The sequence below is a fragment of the Fonsecaea monophora genome, assembly GCF_001642475.1.
Source record: "Fonsecaea monophora strain CBS 269.37 chromosome Unknown Scaff67, whole genome shotgun sequence".
Classification (NCBI taxonomy): Eukaryota; Fungi; Ascomycota; class Eurotiomycetes; order Chaetothyriales; family Herpotrichiellaceae; genus Fonsecaea; species Fonsecaea monophora.
In genome coordinates, this window is record NW_019173998.1 from 14661 (window position 1) to 29808 (window position 15148).

The 15148-nt window shown below is 54.5% G+C and overlaps 6 protein-coding genes across 6 annotated transcripts; 3 read left to right on the top strand and 3 right to left on the bottom strand.

Moving 5' to 3' along the window:
* Positions 1–353: 353 nt before the first annotated feature.
* Positions 354–1370, top strand: AYO21_08052 (hypothetical protein; the record flags this gene model as incomplete). The annotated part of the gene is made up of 1 exon (XM_022658002.1): positions 354–1370. The coding sequence occupies one exon, from the start codon at positions 354–356 to the stop codon at positions 1368–1370; it is 1017 nt and encodes a 338-aa protein (XP_022509641.1).
* Positions 1371–1660: 290 nt separating this feature from the next.
* Positions 1661–2728, bottom strand: AYO21_08053 (hypothetical protein; the record flags this gene model as incomplete). Its single annotated transcript, XM_022658003.1, has 1 exon — positions 1661–2728. One exon carries the CDS (start codon positions 2726–2728, stop codon positions 1661–1663), a length of 1068 nt encoding a protein of 355 aa, XP_022509642.1.
* Positions 2729–3630: 902 nt separating this feature from the next.
* AYO21_08054 (hypothetical protein) lies at positions 3631–5619 on the bottom strand (the record flags this gene model as incomplete). Its single annotated transcript, XM_022658004.1, has 8 exons — positions 3631–3789; positions 3850–4078; positions 4165–4291; positions 4352–4789; positions 4840–4940; positions 4999–5159; positions 5228–5536; positions 5590–5619. 8 exons carry the CDS (start codon positions 5617–5619, stop codon positions 3631–3633), a joined length of 1554 nt encoding a protein of 517 aa, XP_022509643.1.
* Positions 5620–6264: 645 nt separating this feature from the next.
* On the top strand, positions 6265–8155 carry AYO21_08055 (hypothetical protein; the record flags this gene model as incomplete). Its single annotated transcript, XM_022658005.1, has 3 exons — positions 6265–6360; positions 6420–6693; positions 6756–8155. 3 exons carry the CDS (start codon positions 6265–6267, stop codon positions 8153–8155), a joined length of 1770 nt encoding a protein of 589 aa, XP_022509644.1.
* Positions 8156–8660: 505 nt separating this feature from the next.
* Positions 8661–9668, bottom strand: AYO21_08056 (hypothetical protein; the record flags this gene model as incomplete). Its single annotated transcript, XM_022658006.1, has 5 exons — positions 8661–8797; positions 8875–9105; positions 9160–9357; positions 9455–9559; positions 9623–9668. 5 exons carry the CDS (start codon positions 9666–9668, stop codon positions 8661–8663), a joined length of 717 nt encoding a protein of 238 aa, XP_022509645.1.
* Positions 9669–11711: 2043 nt separating this feature from the next.
* AYO21_08057 (hypothetical protein) lies at positions 11712–13906 on the top strand (the record flags this gene model as incomplete). Its single annotated transcript, XM_022658007.1, has 4 exons — positions 11712–11728; positions 11796–11951; positions 12047–12678; positions 12768–13906. 4 exons carry the CDS (start codon positions 11712–11714, stop codon positions 13904–13906), a joined length of 1944 nt encoding a protein of 647 aa, XP_022509646.1.
* Between the last annotated feature and the right edge of the window lie 1242 nt (positions 13907–15148).

The following is a 15148-nucleotide window of genomic DNA, read 5'->3' on the forward strand; positions in this document are numbered from 1 at the left end:
AATTGGACGACACTTCATGGCTTTGGAAGTGTGGGATAGCCCCGGGGGTGCCGGAGAAGCCCTGGAGAACGAGATCTGGACGCCCCTGATACCCCACGGGATGCATATCCGAGAGGATCGTACATAAGACACACTACGGAAAAGTGCCCCACATGGAAAAGCGGCCCGGACCCGAGCGGATCTTGCAGACCCGGACCCACAAATCAACGACTCCTCCTTCGGCATAATGCTTACGTATACAGACACATGTCAAGAGTCCGACCAGTTCAGACTTGCATATGGTTTGACTGATCTCACAGCTGCTCGAGGAACAAAAGACAGCACTCCTCGTCCCCTTCAGGTTGAGACACGTCATGGACACCTTCGAGCGGAAAACGATTGTGACGCGGCGCTCACTCAAATACACATACTATGTGTCTCGTCACGGTGAATCTTCCAAGCAGCATCCCACGCTGTTCTTCATTCACGGCTTTCCGGACTCGGCGCGGCTGTGGGCAGATGTGGTGGCCCAACTCGGCCATCTACCCAACCAAATCATCATTCCCGACTGCTTAGGGTATGGGGGCACCGACAAGCCAACAGACACAAAGATGTACGCGTACAAACATCAAGTAGACGACCTTGCCGAGATCTTGGAGGCCGAGAAATCCCAGTCCACCATCGTCATCGGACACGACTGGGGCAGCGTGGTCGCCCAGCGCATCTATCTTTACAAGCGTGAGCTGATCAGCGGCGTGGTCCTGCTCAACACTGGATACATGCTACCGTCGGACGAGCCTTTCGATCTCGCCGCCGTCAATGAACTCACGAAGCAGGCCTGGGGCTACCCTCAGTTTTCATACTGGGAATTCTTCCTGGGGCCCGATGCTTCCGAGATCATCGATGCACACTTGGAGAGGATGTGGCAGGTGTTACACGGTGACGTGAAGGACTGGATGAAGACGTTGTTCTGCACTCCGGGCGCTATGCGCGCGTTCCTCCTCGGAAACGAGAACGTCCCGTTGAAAGCATATGCCCGGCGGCCGGAATGGAAGGAGCACTTCCTCCAGCAATTCAGGGCCGACGGGTTTGAGTCGGCCTTGCAGATGTACAAGGCGACCGCGTCGAATGTGCAGTTCGAGTCAGATTTGACCATCCCCAAGGACCGTTTGGCCATTCAGGTGCCGGTTCTGTTTGTGATTTGCTCCGACGACGCCGTCTGTCAGCCGGAAATGATGACGCCGGCCAAAGGTTTAGGCCTCCTGCCTGATTTGAAGGAAGTAGTGGTCGAGGCCGCACATTGGTCGCCAATGGAGAAGCCCGAAGAAATTGCGGCAAATATTAGAGACTTTGTGATCGAGAGGTTCGCCTCGAACAAGGCTAGTAAATGAGGTATTGGAGTGATGAGCAGTCGAGCGAGAGCGCTAGACTTGACTCGACCTGCCTCTTTACAGAGCTCAATTCGGCCGAACGTGCTAGGTTCCCATCGAGCGACATCTCCCAAAGCACACCCTTTTTGAGGCAATGTCAACTCAGAGATTGTCACTGATTGTCAACATCTCACCAAATAGCCACAGCGGCTGCCTCCTCTGCCGGTATCTACGGACGGACAAATGTCAGCAAGAGACTCTTGATGCGATATTTTCCTGTTGTTTCGCCTAGTTTTTACCCTAATATCATTTTACTTTACAAGGACCATTCGTCCGGTGATCTTGCCCGCCCTCAGTAAGTCCATCGCTTCATTGACCGAGTCCCAGGGCAATTTCTCGACGGGCACAGGCACGAGCTTTCCTCGCTTCGCCAGCTCCACGACGTCTCGTAAATGCTCCAAGTTTCCGGTGATGTTTGAATAGATTGTAAGGCCTTTGAAGATGTTGGTCACTAGCGACAACTCGACCGACCCTCCCATCACGCCGACCTGCACCCATTTGGCTCCTTTGGCGACCAGGCTGTTGACCAGACTGGCGGTGCCTGAGTTGTTCACAAAATCAATCACCGCAATGACCGGCCCGTTGGTTGCCGCGAGAATATCCTGAGTCGCCGAGGCCGAGTTGGCGGTATTGACCGTCTTTGTCGCCCCGGCCGCGCGCGCAATGGCCAACTTCTCGTCGCTGATGTCGGTCGAGACGATGTTTTTATGCCCATACGACTTGAGCACTGCTATTGCCGCCAAACCTAGGCCTCCCGCGCCAATGAGGAGGACTGGTTCATCCGGCGCTAAGGGCATCACTTTACTGACGGCGCTGAAGGTAGTGATCCCAGAACAGCCAAAGGTACATGCCACGGCAGGGTCGAGATCGCCGAGGTCGACTAGATATTTGGGATCAGGAACCACTACGTACTCGGCGAAGCCACCGTTGCGTAACGTCCCTAGCCCCCGTTGCGCGGCGCACAGGTTGTCTTCTTCTTGGGTACACCGCGTACAGGAGCCACAGCCCAGCCAAGGATACACGATCTGCGGAGATCCCAGCGGTATCGACCCTGCATCTGGCCCGACGGCGGCGACTTCTCCCAAGATCTCATGGCCCAGGGCGATCGGCAGTTTGATGCCACGGTCTTTGACGTAGAATCGCTTTCCTCCCCCGATGTCGTAGAAGCCTTCAGCGGAATGAAGGTCTGAATGGCACACCCCAGCATGAGTGACCTTGATCAAAACCTCCTTGCCTGTGGGCTCTGGCACGGGCTGGCGGATTTTCTGCAGAGGGGCTCCCCATTCGGTCAGGGCCCAGACGTCCATTTGGTCAACCATTGTGCTCGATAGTAAATCGGTCAGGTGACGACCCGAGAGGCACTGTAATAGACAGAAGCGAAATAGCGATCTGCTTAATACATCCAGATATTCGATTCCGGACAGATTTATTCCAGAGGTTCGTCCGCTCATCCCGAGGAGCAAAGTCATGGAGCAAGCCCACTACCTAGGTGCCCGCAGCCATGGCTCCACGTCCTCGTCGAGTCCGATGGTCGGGCGACTGCCGAAGCAAGAGGCAATGTATTGGGCCCGGTGGCGCTGGAGCTCGTTGTCGGCGATTCCCTTATTTCGGACCGAGAAGCCGCACAGCTCCATCAACCCTCCGTTCCCAGCTATCAAGTGCACTGATTTTAGCTGGCTTCTGCCCAGTTAGCAACGAAATCCCCCGATGTCTGAACGACGGAGCTCAATGGGTGACGCGGCTTTGAGAACCCCAAACACTACAACAAGCTGTTTGCTGAATGGCCAGTACGTGTAATAAGTGGAATAGCTTGATTGATTAGGCATATGCCGTGGTGGAGATTATTCGGCTAACACACCCGATAGGGTTAGGGCAACAGTCGCGGCGCCAGGTAACTCTAAAGCGAGTAACCCTCGAGCTTTATCACGTTGTTAAAAGCTCAAGTAAATATAACGTGGGAGAGCCCGATTGACGCAAGCTGGATCATTGCCTATAGATATGTCACCCAGGTGCTTGACCGATATTCCTGGTGTTACCGAAACAGACGCCTACGGCTATTGTACCGCAGAGTCAAAACGGTTCGATGTCTATCGAGTAGATAGTTTGGGATATGGTGCTGAGCTTTTCTTCATTCTTGAATGGCCAGTCATCCGCCCGGCTGAAAAGGTGTCACATGCCAGGTATCAAACTTCCGCGCCGCTCAACACCCACAGCACCACGTTCAAGCCTTGGTATGGATATCCTGGGTAACCTGGGGGAGGGCCTCGACGTGGGCCGATCCCGCCTGGAGCTTCATCTCCACCACATCCTGGGCCTCGAAATGACCATGCTGGTCGTCGGCCAGCGCACGGTCCATTTCTTCCAAGTGCCAGCCGGCCGTCTGCAGGCGCATGTCAGCATTGGGTCATTTGGTCCCGGTGGTGAAGGAAACGGTACATACCTCTGGCAAGTAGAAGAACAGATAGATTGTGTGCACCACGGTCAGACAGTTGAACACCAGGTAGTACTTCCAGCCGATACTTGCCGTGGCCGTAGGCAGGAGATTTAGCCAGAGGGTCACCGAGAGGAACAGACCACTGATAGAAACCGCCGACGCCTGGCTTCTGATGTGAGTGGGGAAGACTTCGGTAGCCGCGGTGAACTGGTTGAGATCGATGAATGAATTGTAGCTGGCTCGTACCAATGCAAAAAGGTATCAGCCCGTGCATGCGCAAATTGTGCGGCTCGGAAAAGAGGAGGGGGGGGGGGGGCCTACCAAACGACGTAGACATAGATCATGGTTGTTGCCGCTGCCGCCCAGCCCTTTGACGGCGACGTGTCGTATTTACCAATCATTCCGGTGAGGACTGCAAAGACACAGGTGATCAATATGTAGCCAGTGACTGTTGGCGCAGTATTTGTCAGATCATTTCACGAGCCCAAGGGGTCTAATTTGTACTCACGCAAGGCCTTCCTCCTGCCGAGACGGTCCGAGATGAGACCCCCAATGCAAGCAATCACCAAACCAAGGGTGTTGTATCCAGCAGACAAGAGCAGCGAATCTGTGGCGCCGAGACCGAGCGAGTTGTAGAGCAGGACATTGTAGTTGTTGATCACCAGCGGTCCAATATTCTGGCCGCCGACCATGATCAGCCACGCCAGCAACAGTCGTTGCCGGTTGGCCTTTTTGCTGAACAAGCGCCATGGGCCATCGGTCGCGATGATGATCTTCTCGGCCTCGCACCGCTGTTGGATCAGCTGCAGCTCTCGGTGAGCAAAAGCGTCGGTGGGATCCTTGGGGTCATGGTGAAGTCGGATCAAGATTGACAGGGCTTTTTCAGGGTTGTCGTGCTGCACCAAGAATCTAGGGCTTTCCGGAACTTCGAGGGATGTGAGTAATCCTGATACGACCTTTTTTTTCGGGTTCATGGGAAAGGCAACGAAAACGCACCGTAGAAGGATCCGGCCAAAAGACAGAGAGCCCAGATGACGACCACGGCAAATGGGAATCGCCATGCGAAAACCGACTTGGGGGTGTAATAACACCCGAATCTACACATATCCTTGGTGAGCCATGGACACGGGTACCAAACATTGCTGTGCACATTACCCAATCCACCCCGCGAGGCAATAGCCCAAATTGATAAAGATGGCGTGCGCTCCCGTGATCAGACCTCGAGAGTGAGGAGGCGACACTTCGGCGAAATACGTCGGCATGGCAGCCATGGTATGGCCTGCCGCCAGTCCAGCCACTGCTCGTGCAACCAGGAACTATTCAAATTTTAGTCAGAGGGCGCATGCGTGAGGGGGGGGGGGGTGGTAGGTCGTCGGGGTCGAACCATTGCTTGTGACTGCGATCCGCATTGAAGTGCCCCTCCGAGCACGCCAGTCACGGCGGCGATACGGAAACCGTTGACTCGACCTAGGCGATTTCCTGCCCACCCGGCTAAGAAGCAGCCAAAAAACCCCGTGCCAAAAAAGACGCCATTTGCGGCACCCAAGATGTCGTTGGTATGGCTGTATCCGGGTAGCGTCGCCGATGCCACGAGGTTGAGTGACGAGTAGAACGTCGGCTGGCCCAGGGTAAAGGCGAAGACGGCGAGGGAGTAGCCAGTGAAGAGAGAGCCAAACGCGGCAAAACACACCACCTGTGGCCGATATCAACGCCATGATGCTGACTAGACGATACGCTCAGACTTACTCGGATGTTATACCAGCTGTAGGTTTCCATCGCAGCGGCGGTATGGAGTTGCGTCAACCACTGAGCCAGACTATGGCAGATATCAAGGGAGCAGGACCCAGAAGCTGGGGTTGCCCCAAGTTATACATGATCGGGCGGGGATGATAGACCTGAGGGCGGGGAGTACATGAACATAGGAGCCACATGTATTCCAAATTTCATATCGGGAACAGGTAGACAAGGATGTGGGCCGGATCTTTGACCGGGACTATACCTCGAGCTATCTAGCGAGCTAGGTGGAGGGCACCATGTAACTGGAATAACTTGATTGATTGACTGATTATTCGGCTAACCTACCCGATATGGTTAGGGCAACGCCCCAGACTATGTGGCCTCGGTGGATGCCTCAAAACGCACTTCAGCTGTGGAGCCGATAAGAAACTCTGATTTGCAGGTCAGAATTGCGGGGCACGGCATTCACCGACCTGCTGATACGTCGCCAGGCTTCTGGTCGCGGCAACTTGGTATAGACATCGATAATGGACGAGACGGGGAACTAGCCGAAGTGCTTCTGGGCTTCTCTGGCCCACAGATCGAAGATTCCCGGATTTATCTGCGGCAAGTAACCTGGGTTCGGGAGCACCAAACTGCCCGAGGTATACGTTGCGCAAGTGAGGACTCATATAAACACGCCCCATGGCATATAACGCCCGTGACATATCAAATGCCTATTTCCCGCACCCCGCCGCTTTACTGAACTTTTTGCAATTTGCTCTTGTCGAAGTGATCATCGTGAGGGGGCAAGTACCAGCAAACTCTCCGTCGCTATATCGCTTATGACGGTGTCCAAGAAGGCCGACTACGATGCGGTCGTCGTCGGCGCTGGCTTCAGTGGCATTCGGACCATCTGGGAACTGGTCCAACTGGGTCTGACGGTCAAATGCTTCGAGGCCGGGTCGGATGTTGGTGGTGCCTGGTATTGGAATTGCTATCCTGGCGCTCGAACTGATAGCGAGGCTTGGGTCTACCGGCTCAACTTTGATCCGAAGATCAAGGATGAATGGGGCTACCAGGAGCGATATCCGTCGCAGCAAGACGTTCAGCGCCATTTGAGCCATGTTACTGGTCCGTTGATTGTGGTGGCCCCCAACGGGAAGAGCCTCGTTTGCTGACAGTACCGAATACAGATCAGTACAATTTACGCCAGTACATCACGTTTGACAGCCGGGTGAAGGGCGCACACATCGGTGAAAACAACATCTGGACCATCACCACGGTGGATGGCAAGACGACGACTTGTCGCTACTTTCTGCCGGCCACGGGACCTTTATCGATCGCAAAGGAACCCCCATTTCCCGGGCTGAAATCTTACCAGGGCGAGTGGTACCAGGCGGCCATCTGGCCCAAGAAGAAGATAGATTTCCGCGGTAAGCGGATCGCGGTTATAGGCACGGGGGCCACCGGCGTCCAGATCATCCCCAAGATTGCGCCCGCCGCCAAACATCTGACCGTGTTTCAACGTACACCAAACTACGTGCTCCCGGGTCGAAACTACGTCATCGACGAACATCAGGCCGCAGACATCAGGCAGAAGCACGAGGATACGTGGGATCACGCATCGAGACAGAGCTCGGGCTTGGCCATGTACCGGTCGGGCCGGACACTTCAGAGTGTCGGGGATGCCAATAAGATCAGGCAGATCTTTGACGCCGGCTGGGAATGCGGTGGCTTCCACTTTCAGTTTGAGACGTTCGACGACCTCTTTACGAGCAAAGAGGCGAACGAGGCCGCCTCGGAGTACATCCGCCAGAAGATTCGCGCCGTGGTCCGGGACCCCGAGACGGCGGAGAAGCTCTGCCCTAAATATCCCTTCCTGTCGAAACGCCCGCCGTGCGGCCACTTTTATTACGAGGCGTTCAATCGACCCAACGTCGAGCTGGTCGACATCAGCCGCGACGACCTTGAGCTCTACGAAAAGGGCATCCGTACCAGCTCGGGTGGGGAGTACGAATTCGACATGATCATCTTCGCCTTGGGCTTCGACGCCGCCACCGGTGCGCTGAGCGAGATGGACGTCAGAGGCAGTCAGGGCGTATCGCTCGGCGATGTCTGGGCCAAGCAACTCGAAACCTATGCCGGCGTCCTCGTGCGTGGATTCCCCAACATGTTCTTGGTCTGTGGCCCCCACATCCCCTTTGGAAACATGCCGGTCGTGCTGGACATCCAAGTCAAATGGATCGGCCAAACGATCCGTCATATGGAGGACAAGAGACTGGCCAAGGTCGACGTGTCCGAGCAGGCCATGGCCAAGTGGTCTTCTCACTTGCATGAAGCGTTCGAGGCCACCCTCTTCGCCGAATCGGCCAAGGCCGCCGGGGCCTGGTTCGTCGGTGCAAATATCCCCGGCAAGGCTTCTGATATTCTGTTCTATTTTGGCGGCGTCCCGGCGTGGACAGCTTGGTTGGAGAACGAGAGAATGGCCGGGTGGCCGAGCCTCGACTTCGGTGTTGGAGAAGAAGTCCCGAATGGCCATAGAGTGAACGGTGATATCACGATCGATTCGCGCGAGCTGGTGGGTGGTGTCTGAATCTTGGAACTTCTTAGAACTTGGAGAACACTGTAGACTTGAGATAAACAAAGACATGTCTAAAATATTGATGAATACCTTCTTTTTCTAAACCAAGATCATCCAATCGTCCATTCGAGATGGACTTTGAGCCAACGGTGTTATTGTATACTTCTGCTTGTAAGGGCTACACTAGAAAACTACATGCCACCTCTCCCTCCGGATACCTTCACTGGTGATTAGAAGTCGGATGACTAGGAACCTGATATAAACCCGACTTACCATTATTGTCTGTAAAGTTCCCATCATTAGCATCGGTCTTCCCGCCGCAAACTGATTGCTTAGACTCACCTGTCCAGTCACATATCCGAAGAGAGGAGAGACCACCCCGAGGATCGCGCGTGCAGCATCCGTGGGAGTCCCAATCCGGCGGAGAGGGATTTCGCTTGCCCTATGTGAGTTTGTGGGACAGGGGTCAGTGTGATTCGAACAATCAAGGTTTGCTAGAGATTTTTAGGGATCTCCGTTACACATACCATTTCGCTTCTGCTTCGTCGTAGCCGCCGTGGAATCCGACAGCATGCTTGGTGCCGTCGGGCCTCACCACGTACTCACCGGCAGGAGCTTGGGTCAGTCTGGTTTTGATGGCTCCGAACGCGACCGCTGGCAAAGAAAAAAGAACAAAAATCGTGGTCAGTCTCGAATGGCTGTCGACAGAACAAAGGGGGCAATGGGCGTACTGTTGGCTCTCACACCGTACTCGGGCCCCCATTCCTGGGCCAGTGTCTTGGTCAAGCCTACCAGCCCGGCTTTGGCCAGAGCATAGCTGGCCTGTCCCGCGTTGCCGTAGATGCCGGATGTCGAAGAGATGTTGACAATGTTCCTGGGTTCACCGTCCTTGACCATAAAGTATGGCGCCGCTGCCCGGATGAGCTTGAACGGCGCCGTGTTGTGTAGCGTGATGATGGTTTCTGGCGTTCCGTTAGATTCCATGGACGGGACAAGGCACAAATGCACTCTCTCACCCCACTGCTTATCCTGAATCTTCTCGACCGGGTCGTCCCATGCATACCCTGCATTGTTGACGATGATGTGGATCTTACCACGGCCAAACTCACTGGCTTTTTGGACCAGCTTGTCAATGTCTTCGTTGACCGTGATGTCTCCGGCGACGGCAATCGCAGCGCCTCCATCCGCGTTAATGGCCTGGGCAGTCTTCTCCGCTTTGGCTGGTGGTCAGGGCCCAGCCGGAGGGGCGAGCATTAACATCACTCTCAAGCTCTGGACAGAAAACCATTGTTTGGTCAAGGGGGTAGTTACCAGCGTCAATGTCTGCAATGACGACCTTACACCCCTCGCGCGCAAATACTGCTGCGGTCTCAGCGCCGATGCCTTGGCCCGCGCCCGTGATGATGGCCGTTTGCCCTGGGATCGTCGGTCAGCGGACTTGTATAGTTTCTGTTCTTTCGAGCCTTTGGCCACATTTACCTGCTAGCATCCCTTGCGGGAAGTTGAGACGCGGAGCTACACTCATGGTCCGTGATCTGCAAAGAAGATTTGCTCGAGACTGTAACGGGGAGAGGAGATGATATCTTGTTTGCACGCAAATCTGTTCTCGGTTGCTGTCAAACCTACAGAGTGGTAACGCTCTAAAACTATCTCGAGGCGTTTGGCTTTGGATAGCGGGGGCAAATCTACGATGCGCCCTTTATCCGGGGAAGGTTTTGAAGCCAGCAGGCTGAGATCATCCAGGTCTGTCTAGAGTTTGGCGCATCTCTTCAGTCACTGGCGTGGCTCTAAGGCGGCTCCTCCTCAACACCGCCACCGTTCGGCCGAATACACTTTTGCAAAAGATTCAAGCCTGAGAATAGAGTCGAGATCGAGGGGGTTCTATGACAGCCAAGCGTCAGGCTACACTGGACGAACTCGAGAGCATCGGCATGGACCGAGAGCTGACGTCCCGATAACCTTCTGCATGAACGGGCTCGACATCGACGTCAGGGGGCAGTTCATGCGTCAGTAACTAGAGTATGGCACGGAACAAGGAAGACATCCGTGAAGATGTGTTCTGAATACATGTCTATGTGCTTCGAATGCAGTTCTACGCCGGTAAGTGCACCGTTTTTTGGGGGGGGGGGGGGTTCGCTGACACCGAGTATTGCACAATAGAATAATACGTGTCACGTGTCACGTGTCCAGCAGCTCATCGGCATCCACCGGCGCTAATCTTCGACGGCTTATCGCCAGAGTGCCGAAGTTCGTCTGAAGACTGATCTCGGAAAACCCACCCGAATTCATCCTCCCGTCTTCGAGCCCGACACCTAAATCTTTCCTCGACAGCCATAAACGGGTGGGTCCATGCGGCGGAAGACATGACCACGGTAATCGGGAATCATCAAGTCTATCCTTCGAGGTGAACCACACGAAGTACGATGTCTCATGATATCTCGTCGTGAGATCCTTTGTAAGAACATGGACATATGCGGTAGGCTAAAGCATTCCTAAAGCCGGGTGTATCCGTACTTGTATTGCCTGACGTTGTAGTAGTCGACTGCACTCGTCTACAAATCTACTGAGCAGCACCGCAGTCGGCATTGTCGCGTCCTCTGGATTCCAAATCAGTCAGTCAAACCACCCCTCGGCCATACTCGACAAGAAGCAAGAGAAAAGAGCCATACACTTTGCCCTATACAAGAGGCACTACTCAATTCGACGGCACTACCGATCTCGATACCACTGGCGGCCCTCCCTCTTTGGCTGAAGTCGGCGAATTCGCAGGGCCAATATCACAAGCCTCGGGAGAAGCCTCTTGGGATAGTGTTGAATGGATTGCCATCCAGATATACTATCAGAAGGTAGGGTGAAATATTGAATACCTCGGCGCTGAGAATGCTTCGCCTGATGCCCTATCTGCCTATTTATCTGTCGCAATGTTCACACGGCAAATAGCTGGAATGGGAGTCCGCACAAGTCAAAGTCCTCGGACATCGACATTGTCGACGTCGACAAGGCTAGAAGAAATTGATAAGAGGTCTGTGTGGCGCGACAGCGGTCTATTAAATGGTTGGCCCATTAGGGGTCTCGCCCAGTAGGAGTTGGTCCGGGGCAACTTGAAGTGGAGTAACAAAGAGACATGGTTGCACGGCCGGGGTACCCCACCATCACCACCTGCTGCGACATACGGGGAAAATAGTACGAGGCCCCTACCTTCCTTGTAGCCCCCTCCCCCCTCCCGTTGGTGCGCGCTTTTTCCAATTTTCCCATCTTCAACCTCAACGTCCCTTTGTAATTCTGGGTCAGCCTGTGCTTTGATCTCGCAATATCTCTCTCACTCCGTCATGGCCAGACGGAACACTGGCTCTAATGCCGGTGCCGCTCCTAAGCCAGCTCGGGCTTCAATTGCCTGTCAAACCTGTCGATTGCGCAAAGTCAAGGTTGGTCAAGTTGTGCTACCGATGCATCTCGTGGGTTTTACTCGTACTGAGAGAAGCCACTCCAGTGCGACGCGCAGTTTCTTCCCTCGACACAATCCTGTTCCCCGTGTCAACGCACAGGACAAACCTGCCAGCTAGACCCGATGTCGGACGGCCGAAGGTTCGCAGAAACCAAGGAACTCGCGCGATTCCAACCATCAGCTGACGTTGGACACGATAAACTGTAGGTCTGTGAGCTGGAAGTACGTCGACGAGCTCCAGCAGCGGATCCGTGCCCTTGAGTCTCTCAATCACAGACAAGGGGATCCACGGCCTTCACAGTCGAACAACCACAATGCTGAAGGCTCGGCAGAAGATAGGACTTCAATACCAGCCGACTACCAGTAAGTCACGAGTAAACACCGACGCCCAAGGGCGATCATACATACCCCCAGCTCGAATCTCGTACTCGTACTGTGCATATTCTGACAGCCTAAAGTGCGAACCAGTCTCCGAGCACCCAACAGCATTCTCCACCGCCTCCTGCTTTGAGCCACCCACAACCTGAGCCCGTTGCCGAGACCGCGCTCGACTCTCAGCACCGACGCTCGAACATATTCTATCCAGTCCACGCCCGAAGTCCTCGAGAAAAAGGATCCGACGACATATTATCGAGCTTCTTCGGTTTGACATCCCATCCTCATGTTGGGTCTCCGGTTGAGAGTTCAGCGGACAGCTCGATGACTGCTTGTGCGGACGAAGTGGTGACGCTGGGCATCGATCTCGGTGCCAATTCGCCTCAGCTGAGAAATAACTTGATCCAGTCGTTTTTCAAGTATCAGACACTATGGGTCGACATTGTCGACAAGGAATGTTTTTCTGGGCACCGAAAGCCGGGCACTCACAGTCGCTGGTACAGTGACTTTCTCGAATACACCATGTTGGCGTGCGCGACCCGGCTCCAGACGTCGAGCGCGGTGCGCTCCCTCGGACGTGAATATGCCCAGCTGGCCAAAAACGAGGTGTTGGGGGCTCTGCAGGACCCAACGCCTGCCAACCTTCAGGGGTTCTTGCTTCTCAGTGAATACGAAGTGACCCAGGGAAACGATCGACCGGGGTGGATATTCTGTGGTGAGTGCTCATCCATTGCCCACATCGACCGCCGAGACACCAGCGGCCTTTCCCTCAAAAAGCTTCCGGTATACTTAAGCCGTTAACAGGTATCGCGTGCCGAATGCTTTCTGACCTGGGTCTGCATGAGCTGGCGGACCGCAATGGCGATACGGACGGGAAGATGGACGAAGAGACGGCCAGAGAGAGCGCGTTAGCATACTCCCTCCTGTCTGCCTGCATCACCTACGAAGGTGTCTGGACTCTGTACCTAGGCCGGCCGAGCTCCATCCCGGCGTCCATCATGGACATTGCTGCCGCACGGTGCCGCGAGCGCCGTCGGTCGGATTCTCCACTTCTCAACGCCTGGCTCGGACTATGCGTGCCCATGTGCCAGATATCCCACGTTCTGAACAACAATCAGGACAGCGGCGGCGGCGACCCCTCAGACTCGTCCTCGCAACTCTTGCAGAGCCTCTGTGCCCAAGTGCAAGCCTGGTACGACAACCTCCCGCCTGAACTGGTCTACGACGAAAAACACTTGACCAACTTGGACATGGCGGGCTACGGCTTGCACACGCAGTATTGCAAAGTCCAAATTCTCCTGAGCCAGGCAAAGGCCCGACCCCGCCATGTTCGGAAACGCAGATACTCGCAGATCTCGGGCGACGGCGTCTCAGACGTCATGTCCAGGGACTCTGGGAATGCCATCTATCACGCGTCGCTCCGCATTGCCCGGCTGGTGGTCACATATCGCGAGGCGTTTGGAGTGGAAAAGATCCCGTCGATCATGCTCGACAACGCCGTGGTGGGAGCGACCGCGTTGATCCGCCATGTTCAGCGAACACAGCACGGGCCAGATGCGGTGAGCCGACGGGATCAGACGTGGATCCGCTCGCTGGTCAAGAGCTTGGAGGCCGTGCAGCCTCATTTTCCAGTCACCAGGCGAATGCTCGACGTCCTGAAGTCTAGCTGTGCAGGGACGTCTCTAGCCGACCTCTTCCACTCGCCCGTTCCCGCAGCAACAAACCTCGCCTCTGTTCCGTCTGGTTCGTCCACCTCGATCCATCCGATGAAGCACACGCAGACCGCGTCGGACATGTTTGAGCCCAATCTGTTCAACCCCATCCACGATCTCGACGGGGTCTGGGGTTCCTTTGGGCGTAATGTTAGCCCCGCTACCTTCTTCTGGAGTGGGCTCGATACTGTTTTTCCCGAAGTGACTTGTTCGGACGGCCCGATTCTGTGATGGCAAGAGTCCCTGTGCTGATGAAAAGCGACTATTTTTGTCACGGAGTAGAGGTTCAAATTTGGCAAGTATTGGTCTATGCGTTGAGGGGGAAATTGATGCATTTAAGAGCGGTCTAGCTTGACTACGTTATCTACTTGTTTTGTTGCAGGGATGCATCTGGGTATGATAACAACCCACCTTGAAGTGGGCTTCAAGACCAATGGGCGTCAATCGAGGAGGATATAAACAACAAAGGGATCCATCATCGACGCTGGTGAGAATTAGAGGTCAAACATTTCTTTACCGAGTTTTGAATGTGAAGTATTTCTGAGCTTGAGATCGAGGAACGCTTGGGTGGGACTAGGGAGTGAGTCGAGGAAAAGCTCGAGTGCGACTCGGGAGCTTAGACCAAACTGTGAATGTGATCAAAGGTTGCACAGACGCCTCGAAGAGATCACAAGCTCGTCGAGTAAGGATCTTCTCTCGTTGACGGCCTCGCGGAATGTTTGGTCCTTTCCCCACAGTTTCTGCTATTCTGGCGCGGCCTCTTTATGGTAGATAGTGTTTGGGCAAAGTTGGAAAGCGGGCGACCGTAGAGAAGTCCTCCACGAAGGTCGGCCAGGAAAGGCGATTTTAGAAAATTCTTCAGAGGTAGCTTTGTTGCTATGAAGCGGAAGGAGAGCTCGATCCTCTGGAAGCGGTTGCACCGATGTCATGTTTCATATCCTAGCGCGCGGCAGAACGTCTCTTTCAAGTTACTGGCAGAAATGAATTGAACTTGCCGGGAATCTCTGCATCCTCAGCCTCGCCTTTGGCAGAAATCAGTGGCTGATTACTCCACATACTCATGTGGCCTGATCAACCTTTGTTCGTCATCGTCCAAAGCCTTTTGATAAACGCCTTATGAAGATAAAGAGGTCGTCACAGTTTCTGGTGGCGTTTGCTTGAATGTCCGTCACGTTGTTCATTGGATAGCTTCCACCAATATTCCCAGTACTAACAACACCATGGCGGAACAATCAAATACTTCTGCTGAAGGGCCTTTTGATGGCCCTGATCTGTCGTCCTCAACAAGTGTTGAATCTCTGCCCCAGCAGCTTTGCGACGCTTGCTGTCCAGAGTGATCCAGGCCGGAAGAGACTGTCTGATTTCCAATTCGACAAGCTTGTGAGGGGCCCGTCTAGAGCACGCCGCTGCCATGTCTCGCGGGTCGACTTCCGGAAAGTTGCCAGGATTGGTCGAACCGTCTGGACATCAGCC